Source organism: Salvelinus alpinus, chromosome 1 (assembly GCF_045679555.1).
Source record: "Salvelinus alpinus chromosome 1, SLU_Salpinus.1, whole genome shotgun sequence".
In the NCBI taxonomy this organism is placed as follows: Eukaryota; Metazoa; Chordata; class Actinopteri; order Salmoniformes; family Salmonidae; genus Salvelinus; species Salvelinus alpinus.
In genome coordinates, this window is record NC_092086.1 from 116,655,863 (window position 1) to 116,675,608 (window position 19,746).

Below are 19,746 nucleotides of genomic sequence, written 5' to 3' on the forward strand. Positions count from 1 at the left end.
TTCTGGTAGTCTTTAATAGTTGATTCTAAGATTAGTATTTGATCATGTATGTTTTTGCTGTTTGTTCTTTGTTATAGAGCCAAAAACATGGAGAAGTGGTTTATCCACACATCTCTGTTTTGGATAGATCTTTGTGTTGTTGTTAGTTTAGTGTTTTCCAATTTTCCCCGAAGTGGTTAGAGTCTATAGATTCTTCAGTTACATTGAGCTGATTTGTGACGTGCCGTTCCTTCTTTTTCCGTAGTGTATTTCTGTATTGTTTTAGTGATTGTTTTAGTGAAGCTCAGGTTTTCTGGGTCTCTGTTTTCGGTTGGACAGGTTTCTCAATTTCTTAAGTTTTTGCATTCTTCATCAAACCATTTGACATTTTTAACTTTCTTAGGTTTTCTGCTTGACATTTTTAGATTTGATAGGGAAGGTGAAAGGTCAAATATACTGTTTAGGTTCACTACTGCCAAGTTTACACCTTCACTATTACAGTGGAACGTTTAGTCCAGGAAAGTTTTTTTGGTAGATTTCCACTCTACTTTCCTTACGTCTACAGCATTTCTTAATATTATTCTGTTCCTTTGGCTTTGATGCCTCATGATTGAGTATTGATCTGTTCAAGTAGACTGTGATTTTGCTTTGATCTGATAGGGGTGTCCTCAGGCCTTGGATATTCCAGGATGAGATAGTGAAGGCTTTGTGTTCCATAAAGCATCCAATGTTGTTAGTCGTGTGGTTTGACCTCAGACCAGTAAGTGTGAGCAGAGCCTGCTGAGCATCTGGTACATGCCATTGGCTTGTGTAAGAGTGGGGGTTTAGGCCTGTTTGCCTGCTCACGGCCTGGGCGTATGTGTGACTTTCTCTCTCTGTCTCTCTCGCTCGCTAAAAACCTTTCACTCCTTTTTTAAAACATTTCCATGAATGAATCCTGAATGCCATTTAGGAGGACATCCAAAAAAGCTTATAATTTAGTCAACCCTAAAGTTATTTTCCATTTCACGGATCTGTTGCTGTCTTTTAAATACCCATTTCTCTGTATGGTTTCAGTCCCTCGAGCCCCAGAGATAGAGGTAGGGGACTGTCTGGTGTTAGACAACACAGTGTCCATAGCCTGGAAGATGCCAGTGGAGGACAGCAAGATAGACCACTACATACTGGAGTACAGAAAGACCGACCACGAAGGGCTGCCACGCATCAAAGACGAACGGTGCTGGGAGGTGGTGGATAACATCAAGACCACAGAATACTCAATGTCCGGTACGGAGCTAGAGTAGATCCTACTGTAGCCTGGTCCCAGATCTGTTTGTGTCGTCTTGCCAACTCCTATTGCCATTGTCATGCCACTTGGCAAGATGGCACAAACAGATCTGAGACCAGGCTAAGACTGCAGTGTTTTCATGCAGCTTCTTGTGTTTTAAAATATGACTAATCTATATAGCTTTGCTTCACCTTTTTGTAACTTTATCAAACTCTGAAAGCTTGTTCACCTCCAGACCATAATGCACCTGTACAGATAATGTTCTGTTCATCCTCCAGGTTTAAAGTTTGACTCCAAGTTCATGAACTTCCGGGTACGAGCTTGCAACAAGGCAGCAGCTGGAGAATACTCTGATCCAGTTACCCTGGAAACCAGAGGTAAGACTGTTAGTTGCCCTGGAAACCAGAGGTAAGACTGTTAGTTGCCCTGGAAACCAGAGGTAAGACTGTTAGTTGCCCTGGAAACCAGAGGTAAGACTGTTAGTTGCCCTGGAAACCAGAGGTAAGACTGTTAGTTGCCCTGGAAACCAGAGGTAAGACTGTTGCCCTATGTTGTCTTGGCTCAACAATTATGTAGTTATTACATTATTGGTATCTGATTGACTGACTGCTTGACTGACTGACTGCTTGACTGACTGACTGCTTGACTGACTGACTGCTTGACTGCTTAACTGACTGCTTGACTGGTTGACTGACTGCTTGACTGACTGACTGACTGGTTGACTGACTGACTGACTGGTTGACTGACTGACTGACTGGTTGACTGACTGGTTGACTGACTGACTGACTGACTGGTTGACTGACTGACTGACTGGTTGACTGACTGACTGACTGGTTGACTGACTGACTGAATGCTTGACTGACTGACTGCTTGACTGACTGATTGATTGATTCCCTCCCCAGCGTTTAACTTCGGTTTCGACTCGTCGTCGTCCCATCTGAACCTGAAGGTCGAGGACAGGAGTGTGGAGTGGGACCCCCAGGGAGGCAAGGGGCTGGAGAGTAAGGTCAAGGGCAAGGAGAACAAGGGCAGGTGAGAACTGAACTGGACCACACACACACAATGTGTCCCAAATGGACCCTTACGCCCTAAGATATGAGAGGATTTGATTGGTATAAGCAATATGGTGAAACTTCCAGTGAGCCTATCAGAAGGAAAGCTGGAGCTTATTACCATATTGACCGCGCCTGTCAAATATCCTCAGATCTCCACAAGTTCATAGGACTTAGGGTCTAGGGTTCAATTTGGGATTGGGCCTTATCTTAATTTGACCTCGAACTGCCATTGAAATAGCTTTGTCCCGGATCTGTTTGTGCAGTTTTTCCACCTCCTATGGCCATTACCTAGCCTGGTCCCAGATCTGTTTATTCAGTCTTACCCACCTCCTATGGCCATTACCTAGCCTGGTCCCAGATCTGTTTATTCAGTCTTACCACCTCCTATGGCCATTACCTAGCCTGGTCCCAGATCTGTTTATTCAGTCTTACCCATCTCCTATGGCCATTACCTAGCCTGGTCCCAGATCTGTTTGTGCAGTCTTACCCACCTCCTATGGCCATTACCTAGCCTGGTCCCAGATCTGTTTGTGCAGTCTTACCCACCTCCTATGGCCATTACCTAGCCTGGTCCCAGATCTGTTTGTGCAGTCTTACCCACCTCCTATGGCCATTACCTAGCCTGGTCCCAGATCTGTTTGTGCAGTCTTACCCACCTCCTATGGCCATTACCTAGCCTGGTCCCAGATCTGTTTATTCAGTCTTACCCAACTCCTATGGCCATTACCTAGCCTGGTCCCAGATCTGTTTGTGCAGTTTTTCCAACTCCTATGGTCGTTGACACATTAGTCATCACTACATTTACATTTACATTTAAGTCATTTAGCAGACGCTCTTATCCAGAGCGACTTACAAATTGGAAAGTTTATACATATTCATCCTGGTCCCCCCGTGGGGAATGAACCCACAACCCTGGCGTTGCAAGCGCCATGCTCTACCAACTGAGCCACACGGGACCGGGACTACATAACATTCTGGAAGCATTTGTCAGTAACCATATATGGGTTTCTATAGAACAGAACAGCGTGCATACCGTACAGCCTACCAGCGTGCATACCGTACAGCCTACCAGCGTGCATACCGTACAGCCTACCAGCGTGCATACCGTACAGCCTACCAGCGTGCATACCGTACAGCCTACCAGCGTGCAGACCGTACAGCCTACCAGCGTGCGTACCGTACAGCCTACCAGCGTGCGTACCGTACAGCCTACCAGCGTGCGTACCGTACAGCCTACCAGCGTGCAGACCGTACAGCCTACCAGCGTGCGTACCGTACAGCCTACCAGCGTGCGTACCGTACAGCCTACCAGCGTGCGTACCGTACAGCCTACCAGCGTGCGTACCGTACAGCCTACCAGCGTGCGTACCGTACAGCCTACCAGCGTGCGTACCGTACAGCCTACCAGCGTGCAGACCGTACAGCCTACCAGCGTGCATACCGTACAGCCTACCAGCGTGCATACCGTACAGCCTACCAGCGTGCATACCGTACAGCCTACCAGCGTGCATACCGTACAGCCTACCAGCGTGCAGACCGTACAGCCTACCAGCGTGCAGACCGTACAGTCTACCAGCGTGCAGACCGTACAGCCTACCAGCGTGCGTACCGTACAGCCTACCAGCGTGCGTACCGTACAGCCTACCAGCGTGCGTACCGTACAGCCTACCAGCGTGCGTACCGTACAGCCTACCAGCGTGCGTACCGTACAGCCTACCAGCGTGCGTACCGTACAGCCTACCAGCGTGCGTACCGTACAGCCTACCAGCGTGCGTACCGTACAGCCTACCAGCGTGCGTACCGTACAGCCTACCAGCGTGCGTACCGTACAGCCTACCAGCGTGCGTACCGTACAGCCTACCAGCGTGCGTACCGTACAGCCTACCAGCGTGCGTACCGTACAGCCTACCAGCGTGCGTACCGTACAGCCTACCAGCGTGCGTACCGTACAGCCTACCAGCGTGCGTACCGTACAGCCTACCAGCGTGCAGACCGTACAGCCTACCAGCGTGCGTACCGTACAGCCTACCAGCGTGCAGACCGTACAGCCTACCAGCGTGCGTACCGTACAGCCTACCAGCGTGCGTACCGTACAGCCTACCAGCGTGCGTACCGTACAGCCTACCAGCGTGCGTACCGTACAGCCTACCAGCGTGCGTACCGTACAGCCTACCAGCGTGCAGACCGTACAGCCTACCAGCGTGCATACCGTACAGCCTACCAGCGTGCAGACCGTACAGCCTACCAGCGTGCAGACCGTACAGCCTACCAGCGTGCATACCGTAAGGATCCCAGGCTACCAGCGTGCCTACCAGCGTGCATACCGTAAGGATCCCAGCCTACCAGCGTGCCTACCAGCGTGCATACCGTAAGGATCCCAGCCTACCAGCGTGCCTACCAGCGTGCATACCGTAAGGATCCCAGGCTACCAGCGTGCATACCGTAAGGATCCCAGTCTACCAGCGTGCATACCGTAAGGATCCCAGCCTACCAGCGTGCATACCGTAAGGATCACTGGACAGCAACAGCTCCAGTTGATTTAATAGTGGCTCAGGTCACGTGACCATGGTCAACTTGTGAGTGTGCTGCTGTTGACCTTGTTGATGAAATTGTGTCACTATGGATATGATAACACCTCATTGAGATGGTTACAGTCCTATCTTGTCAACAGGAAGCAGTTTACATTCATAAATGGTGCCTATTCTGAACCTCATTCTGTATGCTGTGGTGTCCCACAAGGCAGCTGCCTAGGACCTATTATGTACTTGCTGTATGCAAAGGATCTGCCTCTGGTGCGCTCCAATTGTATAGCAACCGTGTTTGCTGACGATACCATTGTCTATGTAACAGGAAATGATGTAAGGCAGCTGAAAGAGGTTATTTATTTACCAAAACAAATGAGTGGTAAATACAAAAAAGTCGATGCTAATATGTAGGAAGAGGAGAAGGAAGAAAATGACCCTCCTTCCAGCTGTCAGTTGGCGGGACAACCATAGAAGAGGTTTCAGAGACGCAGCTGTTAAAGTGTGCTGCTAGACAACAGTCTCTCTCGGTCATCACACATTTCACAGCGTTGTAACAAAATCATCGGCATCTCCTGGATGATTTGCGAAATACACTACATGACCCCAAAAGTATGTGGACACCTGCTAGTCGAACATCTCATTCCAATAATCATGGGAGAGATTTAATTCTAAATCAACTCCTGTGGTCATTACCTAGCCTGGTCGCAGATTTGGTTTGTGCAGTCTTGCCAACTCCTTTGGTCATCGACACATTAGCGTGACAAATAAGACCAGAGGAGGTGGCAAGACTGCACAAACAGATCTGGGACCAGGCTACCAAAAAAGTAAAAGGTGGCAAGACTGCACAAACAGATCTGGGACCAGGCTACCAAAAAAGTAAAAGATGGCAAGACTGCACAAACAGATCTGGGACCAGGCTACCAAAAAAGTAAAAGGTGGCAAGACTGCACAAACAGATCTGGGACCAGGCTACCAAAAAAGTAAAAGGTGGCAAGACTGCACAAACAGATCTGGGACCAGGCTACCATTTGAAGTGCCATTTTTAGATGTCACATTGTTCTGTGTTTGGGTCATGGTGGCTTGTGTTGTCTATCTGCTATTGAGGGGCGGTTTGAACGAGACCTTTTGTCAGGAGCAGCCGGACACTTTAGAGGCCCATGTTTTATTAAAAGGCTTCCTGTCCTATCTTGGGTATCCCCTTGCAGCGTTGTCTGTCAAAAACGCTGTCTGCCAAGTTGAAGCGTAATTTCCTTCAAGAGATAAACACATTTATACTTTGTAAAGTTCCAGCATTGATAATGTCAGAAAATGTTCTTGAAAACCCAATTGTAGGCTGAAGCTCCCTCCTTTTTAAAGAGAGAGTTGAGAGTAGTAGTCTCTGGATGTGGAACAACATTTACTGATGGTTGGTTTTCTCAGCTACAATGTAGGATAATGTTATTTAATGCTGAATGGAATCTCTTCTAGGGTCTTTTTAAATAGCAAGCTTCCACCATGACTCCCACAGAATGTCTTGATTTTAACCAGCTGTTTTTGTATTGTTTCTTTGTGTTCGTCAACAGCGCTCATCTTACCAATCTGAAGAACATGTCAAGGTGACCATGTGTGACTTTTCAGCTGTAGGATGTAGCATTAGGCTACCTGAATGTAGCATTAGGCTACCTGAATGTAGCATTAGGCTACCTGAATGTAGCATTAGGCTACCTGAATGTAGCGTTAGGCTACCGTGTAACCAGTGGCAATATTAGGTAGAGACCGCCTGTGTTTTAAGTTTGTACGCTCCGACAATCGCTTTCATATAGGCTTGTTCTGCACATCAAGCCCCTTTCGGGTTTTTTTTGTGTGAACAGTTTAGGCTACAAACCTTTTCAGCAACGTTGCTCTTCTAGTCTGAGAGAAACCTCCTGAAATGACTTGATATTGAGAATATGTGTGGTTTCTTTGTGTGACTGACTGACTTAAAGGAGACATCTACAGATGGAAATGGTTGCTTTTTTATAAACTCTTAATTTAGGTCAAATGAATGAATTGGGGAAATTCGATTTTGGTTTTTGCCGGGTTCTCCCACAAACAAAGAATATAATGTGTTCTTATTCTGTCCTGAACCATTGAAAGACTCTCCATCTGTAGATGGCATCTTCCCTAACTGTTTCTCTTTCTAAAAACCTCAGGCTATATTCCTTTTTTCCCTTTGTCCTTTTTAAAGAAAATATGACAAAAATAAATAACATTAACTTCTATCCCTAGGCGACCCATCTCTGTTACAGAATTAATGTACAATTTAGTATCACCGAATTTATTTTGTTTTTACTAATTTCTCTTATGCTTGCAACAAATGGTTTTGGTGAGTAACAATTCACTCAACTGTAGTAAGTATAGAAACTGTCATGTCCATATTTGTCCAGTCATTCATTCCATCATATCATGTTCCCAAAATCACAACGAGGTACATGACCTTTTTTGGGCTAATTTTTTCCCAAGTTAAAACAGACAAATCAGCAACGTGAAAACAGCTCTCTTTTTTTTCTCTAAAAACAAAAAAACTGAAAATTGCTTGTTATTTTGTTAGCTCGTTTTTTTGGCATATAAACAAAAAAATTACTTGATATTTCGGTTTTCACATGTGGGTGTGGTTAAATGTGTAATGCCTGTCATTGGGCAAATGCACAACCTACACTTCCTGTCCCTTCAAAATAAGAGTACACCTTTCTAAATGCATTCTATTAATCTACTATATATTAAATCATCAATTTAATAGCTATTTATGTATTTATTAATGTCAAGATAAAGCAAAATTTCTCCATTTCTATTTAAGATTATAAGATAGTCACAGTAATGATTGTGTTTATTGATCTATTAATGAACTGATGTTACTGTAACTGTTCAGCTAACTGATATGTCCTAGCTCACTAGTTATTCATTGGTAATCTAAGCATCCTCGACTATTACTTCTGAAGAGGTATCATTTCAGAATGAGAGGTACTGTAGTTCCGCATGAGAGGTAGCTCTGCTGGTATTGGTATTCTGTCTGTTGAGGGCATGGAAAGGAGAAGAGTGGAGAGTTTCAGAGAATTACATAATTCAACAGAGCCACAATGAAGAGGTAGAGAGCAGGGTGAGATTCAGATTACGAGCCAAAGGCTTGAGGCTACAGAGACTTACAAATGACAGGCCAGTCCACCACTCACACCCCTGCAGTACACTCCTCTCCGCGCCCCCTCCCCTGTCTGCCACGTACTGACTCACATCCCTGCAGTACTCTCCTCTGTCTGCCACGTACTGACTCACATCCCTGCAGTTCTCTCCCTCTGTCTGCCACGTACTGACTCACAGCCCTGCAGTACTCTCCTCTCCCCCTGTCTGCCACGTACTGACTCACTTCCCTGCAGTACTCTCCTCTCCCCCTGTCTGCCACGTACTGACTCACAGCCCTGCAGTACTCTCCTCTCCTCTGTCTGCCACGTACTGACTCACACCCCTGCAGTTCTCTCCTCTGTATGCCACGCACTGACTCACAGCCCTGCAGTACTCTCCTCTGTCTGCCACGTACTGACTCACACCCCTGCAGTTCTCTCCCTCTGTCTGCCACGTACTGACTCACACCCCTGCAGTTCTCTCCTCTGTCTGCCACGTACTGACTCACACCCCTGCAGTTCTCTCCTCTGTCTGCCACGTACTGACTCACACCCCTGCAGTACTCTCCTCTGTCTGCCACGTACTGACTCACAGCCCTGCAGTACTCTCCTCTCCCCTAACATGTAGGGGAGATCTAGGTCTGTATTCAAACAGTGTCTCAGAGTAGCATTGCTTATCTAGTATTAGTGATCAGGTCCCCCTTGTCCATGTAATCAGTAGCTGGAGCTGCTATTTCATCGCTGATAAACACTCTCCTCTCCTCACTCCTCACACCCTGTCAGTCCTTACTGACTCCTCACACCCTGTCAGTCCTTACTGACTCCTCACACCCTGTCGGTCCTTACTGACTCCTCACACCCTGTCGGTCCTTACTGACTCCTCACACCCTGTCGGTCCTTACTGACTCCTCACACCCTGTCGGTCCTTACTGACTCCTCACACCCTGTCGGTCCTTACTGACTCCTCGCACCCTGTCGGTCCTTACTGACTCCTCGCACCCTGTCGGTCCTTACTGACTCCTCGCACCCTGTCGGTCCTTACTGACTCCTCGCACCCTGTCGGTCCTTACTGACTCCTCGCACCCTGTCGGTCCTTACTGACTCCTCGCACCCTGTCGGTCCTTACTGACTCCTCGCACCCTGTCGGTCCTTACTGACTCCTCGCACCCTGTCGGTCCTTACTGACTCCTCGCACCCTGTCGGTCCTTACTGACTCCTCGCACCCTGTCGGTCCTTACTGACTCCTCGCACCCTGTCGGTCCTTACTGACTCCTCGCACCCTGTCGGTCCTTACTGACTCCTCGCACCCTGTCGGTCCTTACTGACTCCTCGCACCCTGTCGGTCCTTACTGACTCCTCACACCCTGTCGGTCCTTACTGACTCCTCACACCCTGTCGGTCCTTACTGACTCCTCACACCCTGTCGGTCCTTACTGACTCCTCACACCCTGTCGGTCCTTACTGACTCCTCGCACCCTGTCGGTCCTTACTGACTCCTCGCACCCTGTCGGTCCTTACTGACTCCTCGCACCCTGTCGGTCCTTACTGACTCCTCGCACCCTGTCGGTCCTTACTGACTCCTCGCACCCTGTCGGTCCTTACTGACTCCTCGCACCCTGTCGGTCCTTACTGACTCCTCGCACCCTGTCGGTCCTTACTGACTCCTCGCACCCTGTCGGTCCTTACTGACTCCTCGCACCCTGTCGGTCCTTACTGACTCCTCGCACCCTGTCGGTCCTTACTGACTCCTCGCACCCTGTCGGTCCTTACTGACTCCTCGCACCCTGTCGGTCCTTACTGACTCCTCGCACCCTGTCGGTCCTTACTGACTCCTCGCACCCTGTCGGTCCTTACTGACTCCTCGCACCCTGTCGGTCCTTACTGACTCCTCGCACCCTGTCGGTCCTTACTGACTCCTCGCACCCTGTCGGTCCTTACTGACTCCTCGCACCCTGTCGGTCCTTACTGACTCCTCGCACCCTGTCGGTCCTTACTGACTCCTCGCACCCTGTCGGTCCTTACTGACTCCTCGCACCCTGTCGGTCCTTACTGACTCCTCGCACCCTGTCGGTCCTTACTGACTCCTCGCACCCTGTCGGTCCTTACTGACTCCTCGCACCCTGTCGGTCCTTACTGACTCCTCACACCCTGTCGGTCCTTACTGACTCCTCACACCCTGTCGGTCCTTACTGACTCCTCACACCCTGTCGGTCCTTACTGACTCCTCACACCCTGTCGGTCCTTACTGACTCCTCACACCCTGTCGGTCCTTACTGACTCCTCACACCCTGTCGGTCCTTACTGACTCCTCACACCCTGTCGGTCCTTACTGACTCCTCGCACCCTGTCGGTCCTTACTGACTCCTCGCACCCTGTCGGTCCTTACTGACTCCTCGCACCCTGTCGGTCCTTACTGACTCCTCGCACCCTGTCGGTCCTTACTGACTCCTCGCACCCTGTCGGTCCTTACTGACTCCTCGCACCCTGTCGGTCCTTACTGACTCCTCGCACCCTGTCGGTCCTTACTGACTCCTCGCACCCTGTCGGTCCTTACTGACTCCTCGCACCCTGTCGGTCCTTACTGACTCCTCGCACCCTGTCGGTCCTTACTGACTCCTCGCACCCTGTCGGTCCTTACTGACTCCTCGCACCCTGTCGGTCCTTACTGACTCCTCGCACCCTGTCGGTCCTTACTGACTCCTCGCACCCTGTCGGTCCTTACTGACTCCTCGCACCCTGTCGGTCCTTACTGACTCCTCGCACCCTGTCGGTCCTTACTGACTCCTCGCACCCTGTCGGTCCTTACTGACTCCTCGCACCCTGTCGGTCCTTACTGACTCCTCGCACCCTGTCGGTCCTTACTGACTCCTCGCACCCTGTCGGTCCTTACTGACTCCTCGCACCCTGTCGGTCCTTACTGACTCCTCGCACCCTGTCGGTCCTTACTGACTCCTCGCACCCTGTCGGTCCTTACTGACTCCTCGCACCCTGTCGGTCCTTACTGACTCCTCACACCCTGTCGGTCCTTACTGACTCCTCACACCCTGTCGGTCCTTACTGACTCCTCGCACCCTGTCGGTCCTTACTGACTCCTCGCACCCTGTCGGTCCTTACTGACTCCTCGCACCCTGTCGGTCCTTACTGACTCCTCGCACCCTGTCGGTCCTTACTGACTCCTCGCACCCTGTCGGTCCTTACTGACTCCTCGCACCCTGTCGGTCCTTACTGACTCCTCGCACCCTGTCGGTCCTTACTGACTCCTCGCACCCTGTCGGTCCTTACTGACTCCTCGCACCCTGTCGGTCCTTACTGACTCCTCGCACCCTGTCGGTCCTTACTGACTCCTCGCACCCTGTCGGTCCTTACTGACTCCTCGCACCCTGTCGGTCCTTACTGACTCCTCGCACCCTGTCGGTCCTTACTGACTCCTCGCACCCTGTCGGTCCTTACTGACTCCTCGCACCCTGTCGGTCCTTACTGACTCCTCGCACCCTGTCGGTCCTTACTGACTCCTCGCACCCTGTCGGTCCTTACTGACTCCTCGCACCCTGTCGGTCCTTACTGACTCCTCGCACCCTGTCGGTCCTTACTGACTCCTCGCACCCTGTCGGTCCTTACTGACTCCTCGCACCCTGTCGGTCCTTACTGACTCCTCGCACCCTGTCGGTCCTTACTGACTCCTCGCACCCTGTCGGTCCTTACTGACTCCTCGCACCCTGTCGGTCCTTACTGACTCCTCGCACCCTGTCGGTCCTTACTGACTCCTCGCACCCTGTCGGTCCTTACTGACTCCTCGCACCCTGTCGGTCCTTACTGACTCCTCGCACCCTGTCGGTCCTTACTGACTCCTCGCACCCTGTCGGTCCTTACTGACTCCTCGCACCCTGTCGGTCCTTACTGACTCCTCGCACCCTGTCGGTCCTTACTGACTCCTCGCACCCTGTCGGTCCTTACTGACTCCTCGCACCCTGTCGGTCCTTACTGACTCCTCGCACCCTGTCGGTCCTTACTGACTCCTCGCACCCTGTCGGTCCTTACTGACTCCTCGCACCCTGTCGGTCCTTACTGACTCCTCGCACCCTGTCGGTCCTTACTGACTCCTCGCACCCTGTCGGTCCTTACTGACTCCTCGCACCCTGTCGGTCCTTACTGACTCCTCGCACCCTGTCGGTCCTTACTGACTCCTCGCACCCTGTCGGTCCTTACTGACTCCTCGCACCCTGTCGGTCCTTACTGACTCCTCGCACCCTGTCGGTCCTTACTGACTCCTCGCACCCTGTCGGTCCTTACTGACTCCTCGCACCCTGTCGGTCCTTACTGACTCCTCACACCCTGTCGGTCCTTACTGACTCCTCACACCCTGTCGGTCCTTACTGACTCCTCACACCCTGTCGGTCCTTACTGACTCCTCACACCCTGTCGGTCCTTACTGACTCCTCACACCCTGTCGGTCCTTACTGACTCCTCACACCCTGTCGGTCCTTACTGACTCCTCACACCCTGTCGGTCCTTACTGACTCCTCACACCCTGTCGGTCCTTACTGACTCCTCACACCCTGTCGGTCCTTACTGACTCCTCACACCCTGTCGGTCCTTACTGACTCCTCACACCCTGTCGGTCCTTACTGACTCCTCACACCCTGTCGGTCCTTACTGACTCCTCACACCCTGTCGGTCCTTACTGACTCCTCACACCCTGTCGGTCCTTACTGACTCCTCACACCCTGTCGGTCCTTACTGACTCCTCACACCCTGTCGGTCCTTACTGACTCCTCACACCCTGTCGGTCCTTACTGACTCCTCACACCCTGTCGGTCCTTACTGACTCCTCACACCCTGTCGGTCCTTACTGACTCCTCACACCCTGTCGGTCCTTACTGACTCCTCACACCCTGTCGGTCCTTACTGACTCCTCACACCCTGTCGGTCCTTACTGACTCCTCACACCCTGTCGGTCCTTACTGACTCCTCACACCCTGTCGGTCCTTACTGACTCCTCACACCCTGTCGGTCATTACTGACTCCTCACACCCTGTCGGTCCTTACTGACTCCTCACACCCTGTCGGTCCTTACTGACTCCTCACACCCTGTCGGTCCTTACTGACTCCTCACACCCTGTCGGTCCTTACTGACTCCTCACACCCTGTCGGTCCTTACTGACTCCTCACACCCTGTCGGTCCTTACTGACTCCTCACACCCTGTCGGTCCTTACTGACTCCTCACACCCTGTCGGTCCTTACTGACTCCTCACACCCTGTCGGTCCTTACTGACTCCTCACACCCTCTCGGTCCTTACTGACTCCTCACACCCTCTCGGTCCTTACTGACTCCTCACACCCTCTCGGTCCTTACTGACTCCTCACACCCTCTCGGTCCTTACTGACTCCTCACACCCTCTCGGTCCTTACTGACTCCTCACACCCTGTCGGTCCTTACTGACTCCTCACACCCTGTCGGTCCTTACTGACTCCTCACACCCTGTCGGTCCTTACTGACTCCTCACACCCTGTCGGTCCTTACTGACTCCTCACACCCTGTCGGTCCTTACTGACTCCTCACACCCTGTCGGTCCTTACTGACTCCTCACACCCTCTCGGTCCTTACTGACTCCTCACACCCTCTCGGTCCTTACTGACTCCTCACACCCTGTCGGTCCTTACTGACTCCTCACACCCTGTCGGTCCTTACTGACTCCTCACACCCTGTCGGTCCTTACTGACTCCTCACACCCTGTCGGTCCTTACTGACTCCTCACACCCTGTCGGTCCTTACTGACTCCTCACACCCTGTCGGTCCTTACTGACTCCTCACACCCTGTCGGTCCTTACTGACTCCTCACACCCTGTCGGTCCTTACTGACTCCTCACACCCTGTCGGTCCTTACTGACTCCTCACACCCTGTCGGTCCTTACTGACTCCTCACACCCTGTCGGTCCTTACTGACTCCTCACACCCTGTCGGTCCTTACTGACTCCTCACACCCTGTCGGTCCTTACTGACTCCTCACACCCTGTCGGTCCTTACTGACTCCTCACACCCTGTCGGTCCTTACTGACTCCTCACACCCTGTCGGTCCTTACTGACTCCTCACACCCTGTCGGTCCTTACTGACTCCTCACACCCTGTCGGTCCTTACTGACTCCTCACACCCTGTCGGTCCTTACTGACTCCTCACACCCTGTCGGTCCTTACTGACTCCTCACACCCTGTCGGTCCTTACTGACTCCTCACACCCTGTCGGTCCTTACTGACTCCTCACACCCTGTCGGTCCTTACTGACTCCTCACACCCTGTCGGTCCTTACTGACTCCTCACACCCTGTCGGTCCTTACTGACTCCTCACACCCTGTCGGTCCTTACTGACTCCTCACACCCTGTCAGTCCTTACTGACTCCTCACACCCTGTCAGTCCTTACTGACTCCTCACACCCTCTCAGTCCTTACTGACTCCTCACACCCTCTCAGTCCTTACTGACTCCTCACACCCTCTCAGTCCTTACTGACTCCTCACACCCTGTCAGTCCTTACTGACTCCTCACACCCTGTCAGTCCTTACTGACTCCTCACACCCTGTCAGTCCTTACTGACTCCTCGCACATATTTCTTGTGCCACAGTACACAACATTATTGTAGTAATGTCCAATAGTTTTATGCAGACCTAAAACTCATCAGTATTGGCAATGCTTTCATGGATATCAACATTTCAGAAAAAGGCTTATTTAATGAACTTGAATTGTATGTAGTAGCCTATCAAATTCTACTAGATGGCAGTATTGATATGTAATTAACCCTGGAGTCTATTTGAACACTGTTGGTATTTCAAGTTGTATAGTCACATGCACAAGTACAGTGAAATGCTGAAATTGCATGCTCTACCCAACAGTACGGTAATCAATATCAAAATAGTATAACTAATATATATATTATTAAGAAAGAAATGTAGATGACACAGTGACACATTAAAAACATAGACTTTGTATCATGCCTTCTTAATGGTTAAATTACATTTTGCCCCCTCCCCCCCACCCACTAGCCATCCAATCCTTGCTTCCTCTGTCCTTGTTTCCTCTGTCCTTGTTTCCTCCATTCCTCGCCTCTCTTTCAAAGCACATCAGAGGAGGAGGCCTGAGGGGCGGAATCTTCAAATCCTTTGCTCCAATGTGCTTTGAGAGAGTGAGGGAGTGGGCGTGATACCCAGTCCAGACACGACCCCTAGACTCTAACCCCCCATTGACACTTGTTGGACAGATGTAAGCAATACGGTTAAAATTCTATCAGAGGTGTAAGGTGGAGCTCTCGCCATGTCACCACCCATCAATCACTCTCGGGCTAGGGGTTATGTCTGGACAAGGCCTGTGTATCATGGCTTCTCGCTCACTCAGGAACTGTCTTTTAAAATGTTACTAGCTGTCCGGTGTCCTTGTTTACTTCATTCCTCAACGCCCTATCACAGCACCTTGAATTCCTCACCTCCCTATCACAGCACCTTGAATTCCTCACCTCCCTATCACAGCACATTGAGGGAGAGCGTTGAATTCCTCACCTCAGGCCTGTTCCTCTGATGTGCTTTGAAAGAGAGGTGAGGTATAGAGGAAACAAGGACGGAGGAAACAAGGATTGGATAGCTAGTGGGTGAGTATATGACCATAAATAAGGTTTTTAATGGGTAAATAAACACTAAGTTACAAAAAATATCTTCTAATCGTCAATCTAAAATAGAAATGGAGAAATGTCTTCATCTTGGCATTAATCAGTGGTGGGAAAAGAACTCAATTGTCGTACTTGACTAAATATAAAGATGTTTTTTAAAGGAAAATGACTCGAGTGAAAGTAACCACGTAAAAATAAGTCTAAAACTATCTTGTTTTAAATGTACTTAAGTACAGTGGTGGAAAAAGTACTCAATTGTCATATTTAAGTAAAAGTACAAAGTAAATGTGATACATCAAATTCCTTAAATTAAGCAAGCCAGACAGCACAATTTAATTTTTTTGTTTTATTTCGGGACAGACCGGGACACATTCCAACACTCTGACAGTATTTGTCATTCCCTGTCTGCCTATTGGCTAAGCCCTTGTCATTCCCTGTCTGCCTATTGACTGAGGCCATCAGTCATGTTCCAGTTGTTGTGCCCAGTCTCCTGATCATAAGAGCTGGACAGCAGATGGGCCATGCATGCATCCACAGCTGACGTCCTCCAAGCGCTGACTGAATACACCAGAGATCCTAGGAATCCCTGTGGACAACCAGACAGAATGGAATGGAAGAAGAGCAATTTGGTTGCAACAAAGTTACACACTGCCAGGCTTCTATAGATCAGCCAGGCTTCCATAGATCAGCCAGGCTTCCATAGATCAGCCAGGCTTCCATAGATCAGCCAGGCTTCCATAGATCAGCCAGGCTTCTATAGATCAGCCAGGCTTCCATAGATCAGCCAGGCTTCCATAGATCAGCCAGGCTTCCATAGATCAGCCAGGCTTCCATAGATCAGCCAGGCTTCCATAGATCAGCCAGGCTTCTATAGATCAGGAAGGCCTGTGTTAATATGTTAACTAGTAGCAGGTATTAAAATGGAAGATCTACCGCTCAATGTATTTTTTATATGACGTAAGCTATAGGCCTAATACATTATCACTGCATATTGGCTTTGCTTGAATTGCCCTGCCAATGCATTGTTATTCTGACAATTTTTTTAAATTATATTTCAAAATCTGAGGTAGGATATATGATCACACCGGGTAATAGATCCGTTGTTGTATTACTTATAAAGAACAGCCGAGTGAGCATACATTTAAATAATGTGCTTTTTATTTTGTATTTTACTGGACGGATGATACCTGCATCTGATGATCAGTCTCAGCGGAAGGAGCAGCAGACTGACTTAAGTTTTAGATGGTACGAGATAGACGGCAAACCAGATGTCATTGTTTTCAATGACAGCACGACGGCAAATGCCGTCAGCCGCCACGGCAGACTGAACTTGCCACCAGAGTTGAAAATATTTCAACTTTTGCCGTCTGCGGAGGCGTTGATTTGGACTGTTTGTTTACTGAAATCACCATAGCAACTCATACGGTCGTGCTGGCTTGCTTTTTCGTCGTCAGCCTCTTTCTTGCCGACTGGTATGAAGGTTTTTCCATCCCTCTTCTAAACGCAGTGAGGGTCCGCCTCTCAAAGTCCCTCTGTCCTCCTTTCCTCCACTGACGCTGGACAAAAAGGGACACCGTCTTCCAGCTGACGGCGAAACTCGAGTCGCACCGCATTATTTCTGTCTCATGGACAAATTCACGTTGTTTCTCCTATGAACAGAGAAAGTGAAATATTCCTCGATATTAAGAGACCCAAGCCTCTAATAACAACACAAGCCTATAGAGACACTTTCCTTCTCGTTCATTACAGCTGCAGGGCTGATAGTAGCTTGAGTGGAAGTAGGGTGAACGCACATTTTATGGTTTATAAAAGTGTTGACAATACTGAATAAGAACTGAAACATGAAGTCACTCATAAAAACAGCAGCTCTTTGCTGTATTCGTTGACAGTCTCTGTCTAGTCGTGGTTTTAAACGTTTTACATCTCACAGTATCCACTGTAGCTTTCATTTACGCTGCTTACGTTACTGAACGGTCATCTGAGCCATCTGATTGGCCAGCGGTAGGCCTATAGTACACTTGATTTGCTCTCTGGGTCCGCCGGGAAGGAAGAGTTTGTACCTTCAGACACATGAAATGGTTCAAAATGGCAACAGTTGACCTACCCGGCGGCGCAGGACAGCTGAATCGGGTGCACCTACCGGCAACAGCCCGAGATGAGTGAATAACAAAATAGGAACAGGCTTTATCGTTGCGTTTTTTACAGAAATGTTTGCCGATCGACTAGGGGTTGCCTTGGAGATCGACCAGTCGATTGCGATTGACAGCTTGGTGACCGCTGCTGTAGAGGATGTATTCCGGTCAGCCTTGTCACAGCACTGTTCCTTACTAGTTCAGTAGTATCCTTCCATCCCTCAATTTCAACCTTAAATAGTCCCTTTACATTGAGATCACATCAAACAATAATAACTAATTTTTATTGCTTTTGTTTCTCCTCTCATTTTGTCTATCACCCTTGTTTGCTTGTGTCTAACACCACTACGCTTGAGTTTGTTTTGAAGAGGTGTTCAAATAGCCGCTTCATCTGTATCATACTTTGTCAGTCAGGCAAGAGATGTTGTTTTGTCTTTCTAGTTTTACCAATCTTTTGTCAGCTAGATTGGTGCTTGGAGCTGAATATCTAGCTGACAGTAGATGGGCCTTCTACACAGCATCCTTTTTCACTCTGCTCTGTAGTCTTGTCTGTTGTAATCACAGGAGGTTGGTGGCACCTTCATTTGGGAGGATGGGCTCGTGGTAATGGCTGGAGTGGAATCAGTGAAATGGAATATATATATTATTTTTTTTACCTTTTATTTAACTAGTCAAGTCAGTTAAGAACAAATTCTTATTTACAATGACGGACTACCGGGGAACAGTGGGTTAACTGCCTTGGTCAGGGGGTAGGACGATAGATTTTTACCTTGTCAGCTCGGGGATTCAATCCGGCAACCTTTTGGTTACTGGCCCAACGCTCCAACCACTAGGCTACCCGCTGCTCCCCGAGTTTGATGCCATTCCATTGTCTCTGTTCCAGACCATTATTATGAGCAGTTGATCATCTCAGTCAAACGTCAGTGTGATATTGTTGTGCCATCCTCTCCGTTGTAGAAGTGGAACTCCGTCTCCCAAGAGAACGTCAACGACACGGTCACCTGCCATCAGAGGAGGCAGAGACCGGTTTACTGGAGAGTCCTACACCGTGCTAGGTAGGTAAACACACTCTTCCCTCTGCCCCAGGCACACACACACCGTGCTAGGTAGGTAAACACACTCTTCCCTCTGCCCCGGGCACATACACACCATGCTAGTTAGGTAAACACAACGTTACAGTTGCTTCTACACCTGCATTACTAGCTGTTTGGGGTTTTAGGCTGGGTGTCTGTACAGCACTTCGAGATATTAGCTGATGTACGAAGGGCTATATAAAATAAAATTGAATTGAAAAAATTACCACATCACTGTGCTAGGTAAACACTACCAACCTTACATGTATTTCATGTGCCATGTATTCCTATAGTGGGCAAACTGTCAACTGATTAATATCTATGACTGGGTAAACACAACCAACCCATAACGGATGTCGGGTAGCTAGGCCAATAGGGCTGCTTACCCAGACACTGAATAAACAGCATGTTCAATAAGTACAGGATTAGGTATAATCTGTGTCTGAGATGCCAGCCCATTGTGTAATTCGGTGTCTTGAGACACACCCAAACACAGAAGTCTCTACCCACGTAGGATAGTTATTAGTGACCCACGGGGGATTTTATTTGGGGTTTCAAAGTTTTCTGGACAATTTTTATTTTACATTTTTATTTTATCAGCAGTCTCCAAATTATTTGTAATTATGGTCTGGCCCCCTGACCATCTGCTCAATTAATAAATTGTCCCGTTGATGATCCCTGATTTTATATTAACATAGTGAGATATTTTGGTGGCGTTGTTGACGTGAAACTCAAAGCACATTTGTCTAACATCTGTTGATTCTATTGGCACACTAACTGAAGAGAAACATTTTATAATCAGCTAATTATTTAATCATATAATATCCAGCCCTAGGTGACACAAGTATGGACTGTGGTCAACACTACTGGTATAATATTATAATGATATACACTATATATACAAAAGTATGTGGACACCCCTTCAAATG

At 49.1% G+C, this 19,746-nt stretch overlaps 1 protein-coding gene and 1 long non-coding RNA gene across 4 annotated transcripts in view; one reads left to right on the forward strand and one right to left on the reverse strand.

Moving 5' to 3' along the window:
- Positions 1-19,746, forward strand: part of LOC139539504 (FSD1-like protein) — a 79,727-nt gene that overhangs the window by 40,336 nt on the left and 19,645 nt on the right. Inside the window, exons 7-11 of one of the 3 annotated variants that reach the window (XM_071342532.1) lie at positions 1,036-1,245; positions 1,525-1,623; positions 2,149-2,278; positions 6,389-6,421; positions 18,702-18,799. In XM_071342532.1, the coding sequence (XP_071198633.1) occupies positions 1,036-1,245; positions 1,525-1,623; positions 2,149-2,278; positions 6,389-6,421; positions 18,702-18,799 (570 nt within the window). The remainder of the gene's footprint in view (positions 1-1,035; positions 1,246-1,524; positions 1,624-2,148; positions 2,279-6,388; positions 6,422-18,701; positions 18,800-19,746) is intronic. The other 2 variants (XM_071342549.1, XM_071342542.1) reach the window with 2 other exon arrangements.
- On the reverse strand, positions 15,944-18,706 carry LOC139539518 (uncharacterized). The gene is made up of 2 exons (XR_011667959.1): positions 18,514-18,706; positions 15,944-16,198 (listed from the first exon to the last, which is right to left on the reverse strand). It is a non-coding gene; the product is annotated as an uncharacterized lncRNA (long non-coding RNA).